This window comes from Monodon monoceros, unplaced genomic scaffold, assembly GCF_005190385.1.
Source record: "Monodon monoceros isolate NGI ecotype Baffin Bay Population unplaced genomic scaffold, NGI_Narwhal_1 Super_Scaffold_8, whole genome shotgun sequence".
Lineage (NCBI taxonomy): Eukaryota > Metazoa > Chordata > Mammalia > Artiodactyla > Monodontidae > Monodon > Monodon monoceros.
The window spans coordinates 14,611,605-14,628,119 of record NW_021703785.1 but is presented as its reverse complement, the minus strand read 5'-3'; the positions used below and the strand labels follow the sequence as shown (position 1 = coordinate 14,628,119).

The following is a 16,515-nucleotide window of genomic DNA, read 5'->3' as shown; positions in this document are numbered from 1 at the left end:
GATCATACCCGTGCCCCTTGCAGTGGAAAAGTGGGGTCTTAACCACTGGACCGCCAGGGAAGTCCTGGACCCCTTTTTAAAAGTTAATACTGAAGTAACAATGCCAGTGGGAGAAGTGACTTAAAGCTGTAGCCAGCACCAACCTTCCATCAGAATCACCTGGAGTGCTTACGCAAGAGGGAAGAGATATGGGAACATATGTATATGTATAACTGATTCACTTTGTTATAAAGCACAAACTAACACACCATTGTAAAGCAATTATACTCCAATAAAGATGTTAAAAAAAAAAAGAATCACCTGGAGTGCTTGTTTTAAACCCCATCCCAAGAGTTTCTAATTTTACAGAACTGGCCTAGAATGAGTGCAGGGGAATTTGCATTTCTAACAAACGCCCAGGTGATGAGGATGCTGAGAACCATACTTTGAGAACAGCCGCCCTTTAGCTTGGTTATAGAGATGTATCACACACCATGACCTCCAACAGCTGCTAAGAACTTCCCTTGAGAAGCTCCTGCCGACAAGAACAAAGATGTGTTTGCAATCGCCTTCTCTGTGCGTTTACCAACGAGTATACAAACAGAAGCAGCTCAGAACTGCAGTTACATACACAGGGAACACAGGCTCAGAAGCCAGACTGCCTGGTTAACGGCCCCTCTCCACCACTTACTAGCTGTGTGATGGTAGACAACTTATTCAAACTCTCTGCTTCGGTGCCTTCAGCTGTAAAATAAGAGATAATAGGTCCTTGCCCTCCAGCAGGAAAACTGGAAATGGGTGCCTACCAAAATCAATGAGAAGTCCTCACCTTCCCATTTCCATTCGCATACATTTTCAAAGTCCACCAACAGAATGGGCTTGGAGAGTTCCTCGCCCGGCCTGAAGTTACTGTAACCACACCCATGCTTCTTCTTCTAGGACCCTCTTGCTCCTGAAAGGCCACCAAATGGCCAAGAGACGTAGCTACACAAACTGAAAACACCACCATCAAAACAAGCATAAGAGCTCCCATCCCCGGGGGATCCCCTAGGCTGTCCCATTAAAAACAGGAAATAGAATATATGGGAAAGATGAATGGGTTAGGGTCCTGAAACAAAAGATCTAACAATCAAGCAAGTGTGACTAAAGCCCAAAGGTTGAAGTTAGTAGTCCCAGCTACTAGATGGAAAACTTCAGTTAAGAGCTCCTCTCTGAACCATTTTTCATTGGTGTTTCCTCTCAACTCAAGGACTCTTCAGTGGTTTCAAGACCATGGGACTCCTGGGCAGACCACCTGCACCAAGACCACAGAACACTTCTCTGAAGGCTAGAGACCTGGGGAAGACCCCACAGACTTCAGGGACCCCACCCCCAGAGTGGTCCTCAAAGGTGAAAGTGGAAAGATTCCCAACAGGGAAAGGGCTGGTCAAATACACACTCCAGTCGTGGCTGTGAGTCCCAGGCAAAAGCAAAACGTGTTCTCGAATAGTGTCCCCGTTCATTAAATACAAATTAAGAGTGTTTTTTAATCCACTAGAAATTTGCCCTAACTACGTACCAGGACACTGAGAGACGCACACGGAGAGAGGGAGGGAGGGAGACAGGGTCACAGACACAGAGGGAGCCCGGAGGAGTTGGAACGCTGCCGTCATATAAGACATAAGGAATATGGTGAAAGGTGGGGACATTATTGGAAGACGGCGACTGGTCCAGGGCACTAGTCACATAAAGGAAGCTGTTCATAAGCTGCTTGCTTACGAAAAAAGGAAACAAGGGTGCAGTTCAGAGGTGGAGTCGGGGGCTGGGGAGGGTGCAGTCCCTCCTCCCGCTGGCGGCCAGTTCCCAGCGGGCAGCCTAGGGTCTCAGCCTCCCCGCCTCCTGCTCCCGCCGCTCCCGGGAACTGGAAGCCGGCGCGGCGGCGAGCGGAAAGGCAGGGACACCCGGTGCCGCCGCCGCCAGGTCCCAATCGCCGGCCCTGTCCTCCGCCGCCGCGCGCAGGCGGGTACCAGGCGGCTAGTGCGGGGCGGCCCCGCCAGCAGCAAGAAGCCCAGCGGCCTGGGCGCCGGCGGAAACCGCTTGCTCGCCGCAGCCCTCTGCCCCTGAAAGGCGCCAGGCGCCGGCCCGCGGCGGCAAGGGGTGTCACGGCTCAGGCGGGGCGCTCACCAGAACAACACGCGGGAGCAGAGGTTCGCGTCCTGCAGCGGGTTGGGCTTCACCTCCGGGTACACCGGCAGCATCTTGCGGGCCAGGACGGGCGCTGGCCGGGGTGGCGCTGCTCCGGCGTGGGCGCCGCTCCCGCTGCTCCTGGAGGCGTCGGCTGGGATGCTGGACCTCAGGCTGCCGCGCGGATCCGCGCTCCGGGAGCCAGAGAACCACTCGCTTCCGGGAGCGGAGCGCTTGTGGCCCTCCGGGTCCCCGCCTCCCAGGCCGCACCGCCTCCCGGGGCCGCCTGGAGGAAGCCGGCAATGCGCTGATGCCGGATCCCTGGGAGCCTAGAGCTACAGGCCGCGTGCGGGGGCGGCGGCACAAAAGGTTGGCCGCGCGGACGCAGTAGGGAGCCTGGCGAAGGTGTGAGGCAAGGCCGCCGGCGCCTTTGGATAGAGGCGGGTAGGCCGAGCGCAGGGAACACCGGGCTCCGCGCCTAGGCGGCCACGTGCTGACACCTGGCTGCAAACTCTGCCGTAGTTCTTGCTGCCAGCCCAGGCACCCACCCAGAAGGTGGAGAGGGGAGGCGCCATATCTGCCCGCCCCTGCTGCTCAGAAACGCCCCCTCGGCAGCCGCTTTCCAAACGCCAGGAGAAAGCGGGCAGAAGGCGTTAGCAGTCTGCCCTCTGGGCCCCCTGCCCTCATCCTGACCAAACTGGAGTCCTGGGGCAAGGTCTCCTACCTGCGGCCGAGCATTTGACCACGGACAACAGCAGGGTTTAGCACAGATTATGTTCGTAGAGCTGCAAGAGCTAGAGAAAAGTAACACAGGATTAGAACTCAAATGATTTTGGAAGATGACTGCATGTTGCCACTGGGGACAGGCTTTTAGCATCTCACATTGCTGCACTGTGCGAGGGACCTCTGTGAGCTTTTTGCTGCCCTCTTAGATGAGGAAAGGGGAATATGGGGAGAGAGAGACTGCCTTATGATTTCTTTCGTCATGTGCTCAGATCCTAGTGGAAGAACAGTGACTTATGTTTACAAAACACGGTTTTTCAAATTTCTGGGGACCGGATCTCACTTTTAACTCTAACAATGCCCTATTTAAGAAGGCATTATTATCCCTATTTCACAGATGAAAAAGATGAGGCTTAAGGACAGAACTTGACCAAGGTCTTAAAATCAATAAATGATGAATTCTGATTTGGACTCAAGAGAGAGTCCAGCATGGTCTGGTGGATGGACAGTGTGTGTGGAAAGTACCTAGAATGCACCTTGAGTGAATGAATGACTGTAGGACTGAATGAACAAAATCTTGGGCTCCCACTCATAAGTGTTTAGTTATTTGTGTGGCCATCTTACCAGCTCAGCAGTTTCTCATCCCTTCTACCCTAAATGAGGGAAGATCAAAGTTCTTGGTGCTTATAACAAGATCACTTTGATAATTTCCCATGTACCTTGGCTAAAATGGTGTTATTAATAATGGCTTTTAACACAACGTTGTAAATCAACTATACTTCAATTTTAAAAAAAACAACGGCTTTTATAGCGTCAGTTATGCAAGATGAATAAATCTGTAACTAAGCACAACCCTGTGGGGCGCAAAAACCTGTCTTTGTCCCCTCCTTTCTTATTTGCAGGATAAATACTTCAGCCTCCTAGACCTCCCAGTTGCAAAGAGCAGATTCAAATAGTTGCTAATAGTGGAAGTAAGAGACTGCAGAAACAAAGGAGGAACAATCAAGAAACTATAGTGCAGTGATTAAAGCAGGATCCTGGTTCCTCCTCAAGGAATATACATAAAAATATCTTTGAGTTCTTCTGCTGGAAATAAAGCCCCCGCCCAGGTGGAGGACGGTAACTTCAGGCTGAGCACAGGATTCCTGGAATGCCCTGTTACCTCACAGCAACCAATCTGAAGAAATTCACACACCCTGCAGCCCTCACCCCAAATTTTGCCTATAAAAATGTCTTCCCAAAACCATCTGGGAGTTTGCAATTTCTGAGCACGAACCAACCATCTCTGCCCATGAGTCAATTTTTTCAGTTTCCATTAAAAAACCATCTCTGTATTGTAATGGCACTTGTCGATCCATTTGGGTGTTTTATTGCATTTTCCTGCATTGTTTAAAATAAATACATGGAAGATGGAGAGAACAGTATGCTAATTCAATAAAGCAATTAATGCAAATATGGAGAGAGTATGAAGTAGACCAAAGGAGGCACCTCTTCAGTCTGGTTTGGATGCATATTGGAAGTAAGCTCGTTGATTTTATGTTCAATTTTGAAGGAAGGGAAAGGAATTTTTTTGAATCTGTGAAATGCCTATAGCAGCTTTATTCATAATTGCCAAAATTTGGAAGTAACCAAGACATCCTGCAGTAGGTGAATGGATAAACTGACCCATCCAGACAATGGAATATTATTCAGCACAAAAAAGAAATGAGCTACCAAACCATGAAACGACATGGAGGAAGCTTAATGCTTACTACTAAGTGAAAGAAGCCAGCCTGAAAAGGCTGCATACGGTATAATGCTAACTATATGACAAAACGCAAAACTATGGAGTCAATAAAAAGATCAGTGGCTGCCAGAGGGTGGAGGTGGGAGTGAGGGATGAACTGGTGGAGCACAGAGGATTTTTGGACAATGGAAATACTCTGTATGATACCATAATGATGGAAATGTCATTATATATTTTTCCAAAACCATAGAATGCACAACACCAAGAGTGAACTCTAATGTAAACTATGGACTTTGGGTGACTAGGATGTGTAAATGTGGATTTATCAATTGTAGCAAATGTATCACTCTGGTGGAGGAATGTTGGTAGTGGGGAGGCTATGGAGTGCGGGGACAGGGCAGATATGAGAAATCTCTGTACTTGCCCCTCAAAAAAAAAGAGAGAAAGAAGGGAAGGAAGGTAGGAAGGAGGAAAGAAAAGGGAAAAAAAATCTATGAAACACTGGTAAGACACTGATGAAGACTATTTATCCAAAAGGTGAAATGTTATAATAGTGGAAATAGATTTTTTTTTGTTATAGATTCGATTCTGTATTAATAAAATATCCCCATTGATCCCTTAGAGAATTTCAGTCTTATATTGCATCTGATGGAGATACAGCTTTCTTCAACTCAAGAAAATTAGAAGGGTAGACTTAGCTTTTCTCCTGTCAATTTTTAGAAATAATGTATAAACACTACTAAAGTTATCATAATAATCTCCTTTCCGTCCCTTGCAAATTACCATCATCGGGTCCATTTTTTTCTTCATTAAAAAAGATTTTATTATATATTAAACTAAGAGAAATAGAATTTGAGGTAAGAAATAGATTTATAAAATTAATTTGTATTGCATATTATTTAATCTCTTTTAGATACTCATAGATATATAACATTCAGGGGTTAAAAAGCTGAAGCACTCTTCCTGAACATTAAAAACTTTAGAATTTCTTTTTGGTTTTCTGAAAAGACTTCCCTTCATTCCTTTTATTTATTTTTTTAATATTTAGGTATTTATTTTGGCTGTGCCGGGTCTTAGTTGCAGCAACAGGATCTTTGTTGCGGCATGCATGTGGGATCTAGTTCCCTGACCAGGGATTGAACCCAGGCCCCCTGCATCGGGAGCTCAGAGTCCTAGGGAAGTCCCCCCCTTCATTCCTTTTAGATATGAACTCTCAGGGAAGCTGTAGGTATAGAAGTAGCAAATTGCATCTAAATGAAATGTAAGTTTCATACCCTCACAGAGCTTACAATTTAGCAATTTCCATCCTCAGAGACACACCTTTGAGTGAAGGCTTTTACTGTAACGTAAAAAATGGAAATAAATTCCATTATGTTTCAATATTAAAACAAAAAATGTTGACTTTTTTGATGGGCATTTTTCTAAAATGTATTGCTGATGGCCCTCCATTCTCAGAGTAGGCAGAACACAATGACAAATGTTATTAATTATTTAGTATCATTACTGTAAGGCCAACTGGCCCGAGGCAGGGGAACACAATCAGATTCACAGGTTGCATCAGACCGAAATTCTCCGGACCACCCAGTTCCAGAAACTGCCCTGGAGACATTCCGGACCACCCAGTTCCAGGAACTGACCTGAGGACTTTGAACCCAGCCCAGCCTTCCCGCCTTTCCAGGGGCGGGACTAACGTTCCCCCGGGATACCCGAAAAGACCACCAAATAAGGAATACCCTGCACCCTCCCAGATTCACCACGCCCCTTTCCCTTCTTCCCCTATAAAATCTTGCCCAACCCTCGCCAGGGTGCGACTTCTCTGGCCCCCTTTCTCTCGGACCAGTGAACCTCGCCCGGGAGCGCTCCCTAATAAAGCTCACTTGAAGCTTTCCTCTGTTTCGCGGTGCCGTTTGTTAAGATCCGACCTTACAATTACCAGCATGTGGTATTGTGTCATTAGGTGGAATACTCTTGGGCCTAATGAAACATAGGTATAGGGGTTTACTGATTTATGTATATATATTGAATAACAACAAAAAAACAAAAAGTTTAAACTTTAAAAAATTCACGTCTATTTTTTCTACATTTTTATTTCTTCTCTTCCTTTTTTTTAATACTATTTTACTTTTAAATGCCTTTTTTTTTTTTTTTTTTGGCTGCGTTAGGTCTTCATTGCTGTGCATGGGCTTTCTCTAGCTGTGACAAGTGGGGGCTACTCTTCATTGCGGTGCGCGGGCTTCTCACCGCAGTGGCTTCTCTTGTTGTGGAGCACAGGCTCTAGGCGCGCAGGCTTTATTTGTTGTTGGCACATGGGTTCAGTAGTTGTGGCTCACAGGCTCTAGAACCCTGGCTCAGTAGTTGTGAGGCACGGACGGGCTTAGTTGCTCCGTGGCATGTGGGATCTTCCAAGACCAGGGCTCGAACCCATGTCTACCGCATTGAGCAGCCAGATTCTTAACCACTGTGCCACCAGGGAAGCCCCCAGCCTTAAATGCTTTTAAACCGGCTTGTAAAGTAATATTGAATAGGCTTCAAAGTAAGGATCTGAGGCTCTCTGCTAGGAATAATGAGTTTGTACATATAATTTTGGCAACTTATGCCTCTTGGCCTCAGTTGTCTTCTGTGAAACTGAGCTTGCCTAAAGAATGACAGCTGGAGAAGCGAATGTTATCACAAGGCGATTTGGTTTGCTAATGGTTTATAAGTGTCTCTAAATGGTTAGTAAATTTTCCCTCTTTTAATGTGAAGTATTTGAAGAATGCTAAAAGTATCGCCAAATTTTATTTTTTAAATGTGTATATAACCCCGATTATATAAAATACTGATTTTCCTATATTTACTTAGAATTTTCCTTAAAGAACTAAGATGTATGGAAACAAACAAAGGGAAAGAGAGAGGGAGAAGCCAAAGGAGATAGAAGTGGGAGAAAATGTGGTCACAGAAGTGCAGGAAAAGCTGGAACCTATGCTTGTGAGAGGCTAGTAAGTTGAAGGCTGAAGAGTAACAACTGGATTCGGCAAAGTGGAGGGTTTTGGTGACTTCGGAAAAGCAGTATTTTAAAGAGAGACAGAAACACTATAAAACTGTGTTGAGCAGAGAACAGTGTGTGAAGGTGTGGAGACAGTGGTTGTGCACAGCTCCTCTGAGAAATTTTGCTGTGAGGAGGAGCAGAAAATGGAAAAAGAAATAACTGCAGGCGTACAACCCTTGAAGGCACTCCTCCACGCTGTAGACTGTTCTACAGCCACTGTTTAATAACATGGACGAGTCAATGATGTCAGTGCCTGCCCATAAGCCCTGGCCCCTCACATTTCACACCAGCCTGGCTTCCTGCAACTCTGCCTGAGGGCTTTGTCTGCCACCACAGTCAGCTCTGCTCAAGTACAAGGCAGGCCCAGAGCACCAGGGAATTTAATGTCTCTGCTCTCCTCCCCCAGCAGCCTTCAGTCAACAGACAGACAGGAGTATAAATACCCCAACTCACTCACTCCTCAAAGAAGTTAACCATGAGGCCTGTGTTCCACACTGTCTCCCAAAGTTACCCAGCAGGATTATGCTCCAGTAGCCCATCCCGGGAAAATGCTTGATAATATAACCTTTGCTGCCTTCATTCCCTTTCTTGTCTCACTTACCCCCTCCATTACCAGCGTTTCCTGGGACCACTACCAAAATAATCTACTGCATTCAAATTCTTGTCCTAGAGTTTAGTTTCAGGGGACCAAACTAATACAACAGAAAGTATTCATATAATGACATGAAACCATTATACCAATTTTGCACAAGAATGCGTGAAACAAGAAACACTGGAAGAAAATATTCCAAATGAAAATATTCCAAATAATTGTTTATTTCTGTATTGTCACATTATGGGTAATTAAAAACCAAGGAAAACCTTATTTTTCCTGACGGAAAAAAAGTTTTTTAAAAGAAATGCTGTAGTGACTTCCCTGGTGGTCCAGTGGTTAAGACTCCACTCTTCCACTGCAGGGGTGTGCTCGTCTGATCCCTGGTCAGGGAACTAAGATCTGGCATGCAGTGCTGCGTGGCCAAAAAATAAGTAAATAAATAAATAAATGCTGTATTACATTATACAGATTAACAGAGGTTTTCTAAATTTCAGAAGGCAGTGTTGAAAGAACAAAAACTGTTACTAAATAAAATCAACGCTGATGTTAGCTTTCTCAGCAACACATAGCAAATGAACTACGTACCAATATTCATATAAAAAACACACCAAAAATCCAGCCTTCCAAGGAATTTATAATCAGTCTGTAATTATGCTTCTGACCAAAGATTATGTCATATAAGGCAATTGTTTGGCAAAATGTGGTATTTTTCATTCACTAACAATAACCACCCTTCATTGAATGTGTAACTGTACCCTTTTATCATCTCACTAAATCCTTGCAATAGGGATAGGGTATATATAATTATCTTCTTACAGGTAATGAAGTTTAGAGAAAGGTGAAGTGAATTTTCCAAAATGGAAAAACAACAAGATTTGAACACAGATATTGGTCCCAAAGCCCATGATCTTTCTGCCACTTCGGGCTGCCTCTCTCTTCATCTTCAGATATGATTTTAGAGTCACAAACAGAAAGTAAAGAAGTAATCATTGCATCATTTCTGAGGTACTTGATGCAATTTAGAACCAGGAGGCTGGATGTGTATAAAGACAGTTTGCTGGAGCAAATGGTTGCCTCAGAGCAAGGTGAAGTAGTGTCACCAGAATCGTGCTGGGTAGAATGACTGGAACGCTGTGCTCCCCAAACCCTGGAACCAGTATGATCACAACAGCAGAAAAATCAGCTTGTACAGCAGAGACATGGATTTTTTTTTTAATTGCCCAGTCCAAGAAAACACAATTTTAAAGTATTTATGAGCTTAAAAGCCTAGAAATGGCACAGATTATATAATTACCTATTGTAGGATCAATTTTTGGTCAGAATTAGATTCTTCAATCACACTTCACGTGACAACAGCTCTTACCTATCTCTCAGCAGTATTTGCTGAATATTTGCTAGTCACTCACTACTTTTACAGGTAAAACATAGACTAATCTGTAGGAGAGAAGGGAGAAAGAATCCTGTTAGTTCTATTTTCAGCTTTAAAAAAAAATGAGCTAAAAAGTAGATATCAGCACAAGAGAGAAATAAATAACTTCAGACTTTTTGTCCATATATGAAACCCATCTGAATATGTATGTCAAGATTTTTTTCCTAAAGAGATACTAGTTTTCATTTTGTTTGTTTTTTTTTAATTTTTTGGCCGTGCCACCCAGGGCTTTTAGTTCCCTGACCAGGGATCGAACCTGTACCCCCTGCGGTGGAAGTGCGGAGTCCTAACCACTGGACCACAAGGGAATTCCCTGTATGTCAAGATTTATTTGAAGAAAATAAATGCATTCTAAAGTGTTATTTCTGGGATGAATAAACAAAATGTGGTAAACATGCAATAGAGTATCTTTCAGCCTTAAAAAGGAAGGAAATTCTGACACATGCTGCAGCATGGATGAACACTGAAGACTGTGTTATTGTGATTTATAATTAGAAATATACATTTGATCTTCACCCTGTTCCTGGCTCAGAGCTCCTCAAACCTTTAGGAGGTCTAAGACAAGAGAGATAAGGTTTCTTTTGTCATTTAAAACAAGCCCCTTTCAACCACACCTGAGTTTGAGTGAATGAATCTGTTTCTCAGGGAAGCCAAACAGCAGATTCAAGGGTTGGAACTTTCAGTCCCACCCCCGACCTCCAGGGAGGGGAGAAGGGCTGGAAACAGTTCAATCACCAACGCCCAATGGCTTAATCAACTGCACCTAAGTAATGAAGCCTACCTAAAAATCCCAAAAGGATGGGGTTCAGAGATCTTCCAGGTTGGCAGACATATGGAGGTGCTGGGAAGGTGACTTGCCTGGAGAGAGCTTGGAAGCCCCATGCCCTTTCCCCCCATAGCTTGCTATGCATCTCTTCCATCTGGCTGCTCCTGAGTTGAATCCATTTATAATATAAACTAGTAACCTAATTAGGTAAACTGTTTTCCTAAGTTGTAAGCCACTAGAAAATTACGAAACCCGTGGAGGGGTTGTGGGAACCCTGATTTATAACCAGTCTGTAAGAAGCACGTTTGACAACCTGGAGTTAGGATTGGCTTCGAAAGTTGGGAAGGAGGGGCAGACTTGTGGGACTGAGCCCTTAACCTACAAGGTCTGACACTAACTCCAGGTAGATAGTGTCAGAATTGAGTTAAATTGTAGGACACAGTTGATGTCTGGAGAGTTGGAGAACTGGTTAGTGTGGGGAAAACAATCCACCATTTGGTGGCCAGAAGTACTGAGTCACCAAATGCCATTCTGAAATTGAGCAGGACCCTGTAAGGGCCCTCCTGGGCACAAAAGCTGTTCTGTGCCCCCCATTTCTTATTTGCAGGAAAAAGACTTCAGCCTCCTAGGCCTTCCTCAATGCCAAAGAGCAGGTCCAAACAGCTGCTATTCAGGGAAATAAGGAAATGCAAAAACAGAGGAAGAACAATCAAGAAACTATAATGCAGAGATTAAAGCAGGATCCTGGTTCCTCCTCAAGGAATATACATAACAGTATCTTCGAGTTCTTCTGCAGGAACTGAGTGGAGGATGGCAACTTCAGGCTGAGCACGGGATTCCTGGAACACCGCCCTGTTACCTCGCCAGCAACCAATCCAAAGGAAGTCACACACCCTGCAGCCCTCACCCCAAATTCTGCCTATAAAAACTCCCTGAAAACCATCAGGGCTCGGGTTTTCGAGCGTGAGCCATTTGTTCTCCTTGCTCGGCACTGCAGTAAACCTTTCTACACTCCAAACTCTCACGTTTTTGTTCGTTTGGCCTCACTGTGCACTGGGCACGTGAACTTGCGTTTGGTAATCATTTCAGTTACATGATGTACCTAGAGTAGTCAAATTCTTAGAGACAGGAAGTAGAATGGTATTTGCCAGGGGATGGGGGTTTGGGGTGGGTGGGGAGTTGTTTAATGGGTAGTTTCAGCTGGGGAAGATGAAAAAGTTCTGGAGATGGATGGTGGTGACAGTTGTACAACAATGTGGATGTACTTAATGCCACAGAATATACTTAAAAAGTAGTAAAAAGGTAAATGTTGAGGTTATTTATATTTTACCATGTAGGGGAGGGAAAAATTCCTTTTACTTCTACCTTTCTAGAAGACTGGGGCACTGGAAGGCCAACTGATATAAGGCAGATGGACAAGAGAAAAATAGTTTATTGACATGTGCAGCATGCATAAATATGAGAGAAATGCAGTGCTGAGTAACTCAAAGGGGTCCTTAGAACTTGGGGTATGTGTAGCATCTTAAAGAAAAACAGATCTATAGAGAAATGACAAGACAAAGGAAAACCAGGTTAGGTTTTTAGGGATGGCAAACTGTGGGAAGGTAAATATATGGGAGAAACTACTGGAAGATGAGGGTTATTTTAATATTTTAATCGTGGTGCCCACTTTCTGTCTTCCACAGGGCCTTTTTCTTTTTAGTATTTACTTATTCGGCGGTGGCAGGTCTTAGTTGTGGCATGGGGGATCTTTTAGTTGCAGCATGCAAACTCTTAGTTGAAGCGTGTGGGATCTAGTTCCCTGAACAGGGATCGAACCCAGGCCCCCTGTATTGGGAGCACGGAGTCTTAGCCACTGGACCACCAGGAGAGTCCTTTCCACAGGACCTTACACCTTCCTGGAGACAGAATTTATGGCTGGCCTCATTTCTTGGAAGTTTCTGTTTTTAGTTGGATAAGGGAAGCTCCGGGAAGGCTTCTTCTTATATCTATTAATTCTCACTTGCCTCCAGTTCAAAATAACTTTTATGCCAAAGTAGCATATTTGGGGGTGGTATATCCTGACCCCCTATAAGCACGATTTTTTTTTAAGTGTTATTTCTTTTTTTATTATTTATTTATTTATGGCTGTGTTGGGTCTTCGTTGCTGTGCCCAAGCTTTCTTTAGTTGTGGTGAGCGGGGGCTACTCTTCGTTGCGGTACGCCAGCTTCTCATTGTCGTGGCTTCTCGTTGTGGAGCACGGGCTCTAGGGCGCAGGCTTCAGTAGTTATGGCACGTGGGCTCAGTAGTTGTGGATGCGGGCTCTACAGCTCAGGCTCAGTAGTTGTAGCACACGGCTTTAGTTGCTCCGCGGCATGTGGGATCTTCCCAGGCCAGGGCTCGAACCCGTATCCCTTGCATTGGCAGGCAGATTCTTAACCACTGCGCCACCAGGGAAGCCCCAAAGTGTTATTGCTGAAAGTAAGAAGGAAAAAAGAATCTATCTTTTTATTTTTTTATTTTTTAAATTTTTACTGAGATATCAATTTACTGTTTCCAGTGTGCAACACAGTTATTCACAATTTTTTCAAGGTTAAAGTCCATTTACAGTTATTTAAAAAATACTGGCTACATTCCCTGTGCTGTACAATATATCCTTGTAGCTTATTTTATTTTTTAAATTTTTAAAAATGTTTTTTTATTTTTTCACCACACTGTGTGGCATCTTAATTCCCCGACCAGGGATCAAATCGGTGCCCCCTGCATTGGGAGCAGAGTCTTAACCACTGGACCGCCAGGGAACTCCCCCCTTGTAGCTTATTTTATACACAGTAGTTTGTACCTCTTAATCCCCCTGCCCCCCGCTTCCCTCTCCCCACTGGTAACCACTAGTTTGTTCTGTATATCTGTGAATCTGCTTCTTATTTGTTATATTCACTTGTTTTATTTTTTAGATTCCACATATAAGTAATATTGTATAGCATTTGCCTTTCTGTCTGACTTATTTCACTAATCATAATACCCTCCAAATCCCTCCATGTTGTTGTCCATCTGTTTTTTAGGGTCCCAATGCCAAGGCTGTTTTACAGGCTCTCAATGTGTAATATTTAATAGAGCAGTGGAGGTGTTTCTCTTTGATTTGGGGGGTAGTGTCCCAGTCATCCTCAGAGTGCTTTAACGGAAGAGATCCAGGTTCTCCCCTGCCAGCCTCCTTCCTTTCATGCACCAGGGATCCCCCAGTAAAGCTTTAGGCTGAGGTCACTGGGAGGAAGGCCTTTCTCTCTCAGCCCTCTGTTCCGGCTTGCCTGGCCACATAGTTCTCTGGCTGCTGGAGGGAAGCTGGTGCTGGCCAGCATATCTAAAGTGGAAATACAGAGATTTTGGCTCTAGGGAATCAGTGTCACCAAGTATCCTAAAACAGATTCTGCCCTGAGAACCGATGGAGGAGGCTGATTTGGTGCTGGGCTGAGTCATTGTACAAAGACTCTGTATGGAGGCTTTCCTTCAAGTCAAGCTTGCCTCACACGCAAACAGGCCTGGGTACCTGGCATAGCGTAAAAGTGACAGGCATCAACTGTCTTACCTCACAGACCCAATCACTTTCCATAGTACTGTCCAGCTTCTGAAGGGCTGTGTCTGGAATGTCCTAGTCTGTTGCCTCTCTGACCAGACCCACCTTCCCCCATTTCCTTCATGGCAGAGGTCTGAAGCCACTCACAGAGAAAAATCTAGTTAAATTATTCCCTGACATGGGGCTAGTCACCTTATACAGAAACTTATGTTGTTCTAAACTGAGCAGTCAAATTTATAGCAAGACAAACTGTGGTACAGGAGGCCTACTCACCATACGCTTATATAATTGAGACTCTGGTCAAGTGACTCTTCCCTGCACGATGGAAATAATTCCAAGGTAAATAATCTTTCTCCTAGGACAATGTCGCCTACCTATTTACCTAAGTAGTAAGGCTCACCCTCCAGAGCCAATCTCCATCAGAAATCACTGACAGCACAGGTCAGGAATCCAAAATGAAATTTAGGGTAAATACTAATCCATTGAATCAAATATGGCCTGTCTGAAGCAAAAGCTCCAAGAAGAAATCTAAGGACTTAAGGAGTAAATGTGCGTAAGGATAAGACAAAATAGAAAGGAACTAAACATGAGTTGACACCTCAGAGAAGAAATGCAAAAACCTACACTAAAATAATTAAAGTTTAGCACCAACATGGTTAATAAAATACAAGAGACTCCAATTTTGGACAACAATACATGAAGGAGGTCAGTTTGTGCTGAAGGCAGCCATTGAAACTAGAATGGATACATTCTTGAATAAATAGCATTGGATGGGAATTCCCTGTTGGTCCAGTGGTTAGGACTCTGAGCTTTCACTGCTGAGGGCCCAGTTCAATCCCTGGTTGGGGAAATAAGACCCTACAAAGTACAGCCAAAAAAAAAAAAAAAAAGGAAAGAAAAAAGAAAATAAATAGTATTGAAGTAATAGGTTATTTGGAAAAGATAAAATTTAATATGTATGTCACACCTTATACCATAAAATATATATATTATATATATGTGAATCAAAGGTTTAAATATTTAAAAAAATGAATCTATAAAAGTCCTAGAAATAAACATAGGTGATTTCTTTCTAATAAGCTTGGCTTAGAGAAGACCTTTAAAAGTCATAAACCCACACACCATGGAGAACAAGACTGTTAAAACAGATTTACGAAAAACAGAAGTTTGTCGTATGGCAAAAATCACATAAAGAAAAATATAAATGCCAAGACAGGAAAAAAAGATCATTGCGGCAGGTATGCTGTAGATAAAAGGGGCTGTTCCTTTCATTTACAATGATACTGGATAAATCAGTATGAAAAATACTAACAACCCAACTGAAAATTGAACAAAAGATCCAGAAGGCTGATCATAAGGGAAAAATGCAAATTGCTTATCAACCAGAGAAAAGATGCTTAATATCTTGCTCATAATTAGGGAAACTAATTAAAACAATGAGATATATAATTTTTCACCTTACAGAGTGCAAAAGATCAAAAAATGTGTTGGCTAGGGTGTGGAACTGGCATTTTTATAAGACTTGGTGACATTTTATGAAAAACGAAGTCTATATACATTTTGATGGACATGTGTTTCAACACAACAACGTATTTCAGGGACACATCCTAAAGATATAATCATGCCTGTGTGTTGACGTCTCTGAAGAAAGATGTTATCACAAAACTGGTTGTAAAAGCAAGGGCTGCAAATGATACGTTGTGCTCATCAATGGAGGACTGGTTAAATTAATGTGGGGCATTGACACAATGGAATACCAGGGAAACAGAAAAGAGAGGTAGAGATCTATCTGCTCTATCTGATATCAAAGGCTACCCAAAATATATCATGAAATGAAAAGTGCCAGGCAGAAAAGAGTACTTATATATGTCCCCTCTGTGAAAAACCCAAAACAGTAGCATATGTCATCCTTGCACGTTTGTGGAAACTTAACAGTTGCTGCCTCTGGAAAGGGTTACCAGGGGGTCTAGGATGGGAGGGAAACTTACCTTTCCTTCAATAGTTTCCTTTGATGCACTCAAAGGGTCTAAAGGGAATAATCTCTTTAATTTAGAAAAAAATGGGAATATGCTTTTCTGTAACCATCTTGTAGCCAACTATCCAAATATGATTATTTTGATCATGCCTATATCAAAAATGTGTGTGTGGAGAGGCTGGGGCCGGTGAGATGGGATGCAGTAAGAACATATGACCCCCCAAAAAAAAATAGAACATATGCCCAATTATACTAAGCAAAATAAGTCAGACAAATACTGTATGATATCACTTATATGTGGAATATAAAAAATACAACAAACTAGTGAATATAACAAAAAAGAAGCAGACTCACAGATATAGAGAACTAGTGTTTACCAGTAGGGGGACAAAGTGGGGCCGAGATAGGGGTAGGGGATTAAGAGAGTAAGAGGTACAAACGATCAGGTATAAAATAAGCTACAAGGATGTAACATACAACATGGGCAACACAGCCAATATTTTATAATAACTATAAATGAAGTCTAACCTTTAAAACTGTGGATCAATATATTGTACACCTGTAACTTATATAATATCAC

General features: G+C 43.4%; 1 protein-coding gene across 4 annotated transcripts in view; it reads right to left on the bottom strand.

Annotated features, from left to right (window-relative positions):
• The window catches only part of ABCC4 (ATP binding cassette subfamily C member 4), a 223,712-nt gene extending 221,133 nt beyond the window's left edge, over positions 1-2,579 (bottom strand). For 3 of the 4 annotated variants that reach the window (XM_029209924.1, XM_029209927.1, XM_029209928.1), the window contains exon 1: positions 2,143-2,339. In XM_029209924.1, the coding sequence (XP_029065757.1) occupies positions 2,143-2,216 (74 nt within the window). In that variant the 5' untranslated portion in view covers positions 2,217-2,339. Of the gene's footprint in view, positions 1-2,142 lie in introns of all 4 variants that reach the window. The other variant, XM_029209923.1, reaches the window with a different exon arrangement.
• Between the last annotated feature and the right edge of the window lie 13,936 nt (positions 2,580-16,515).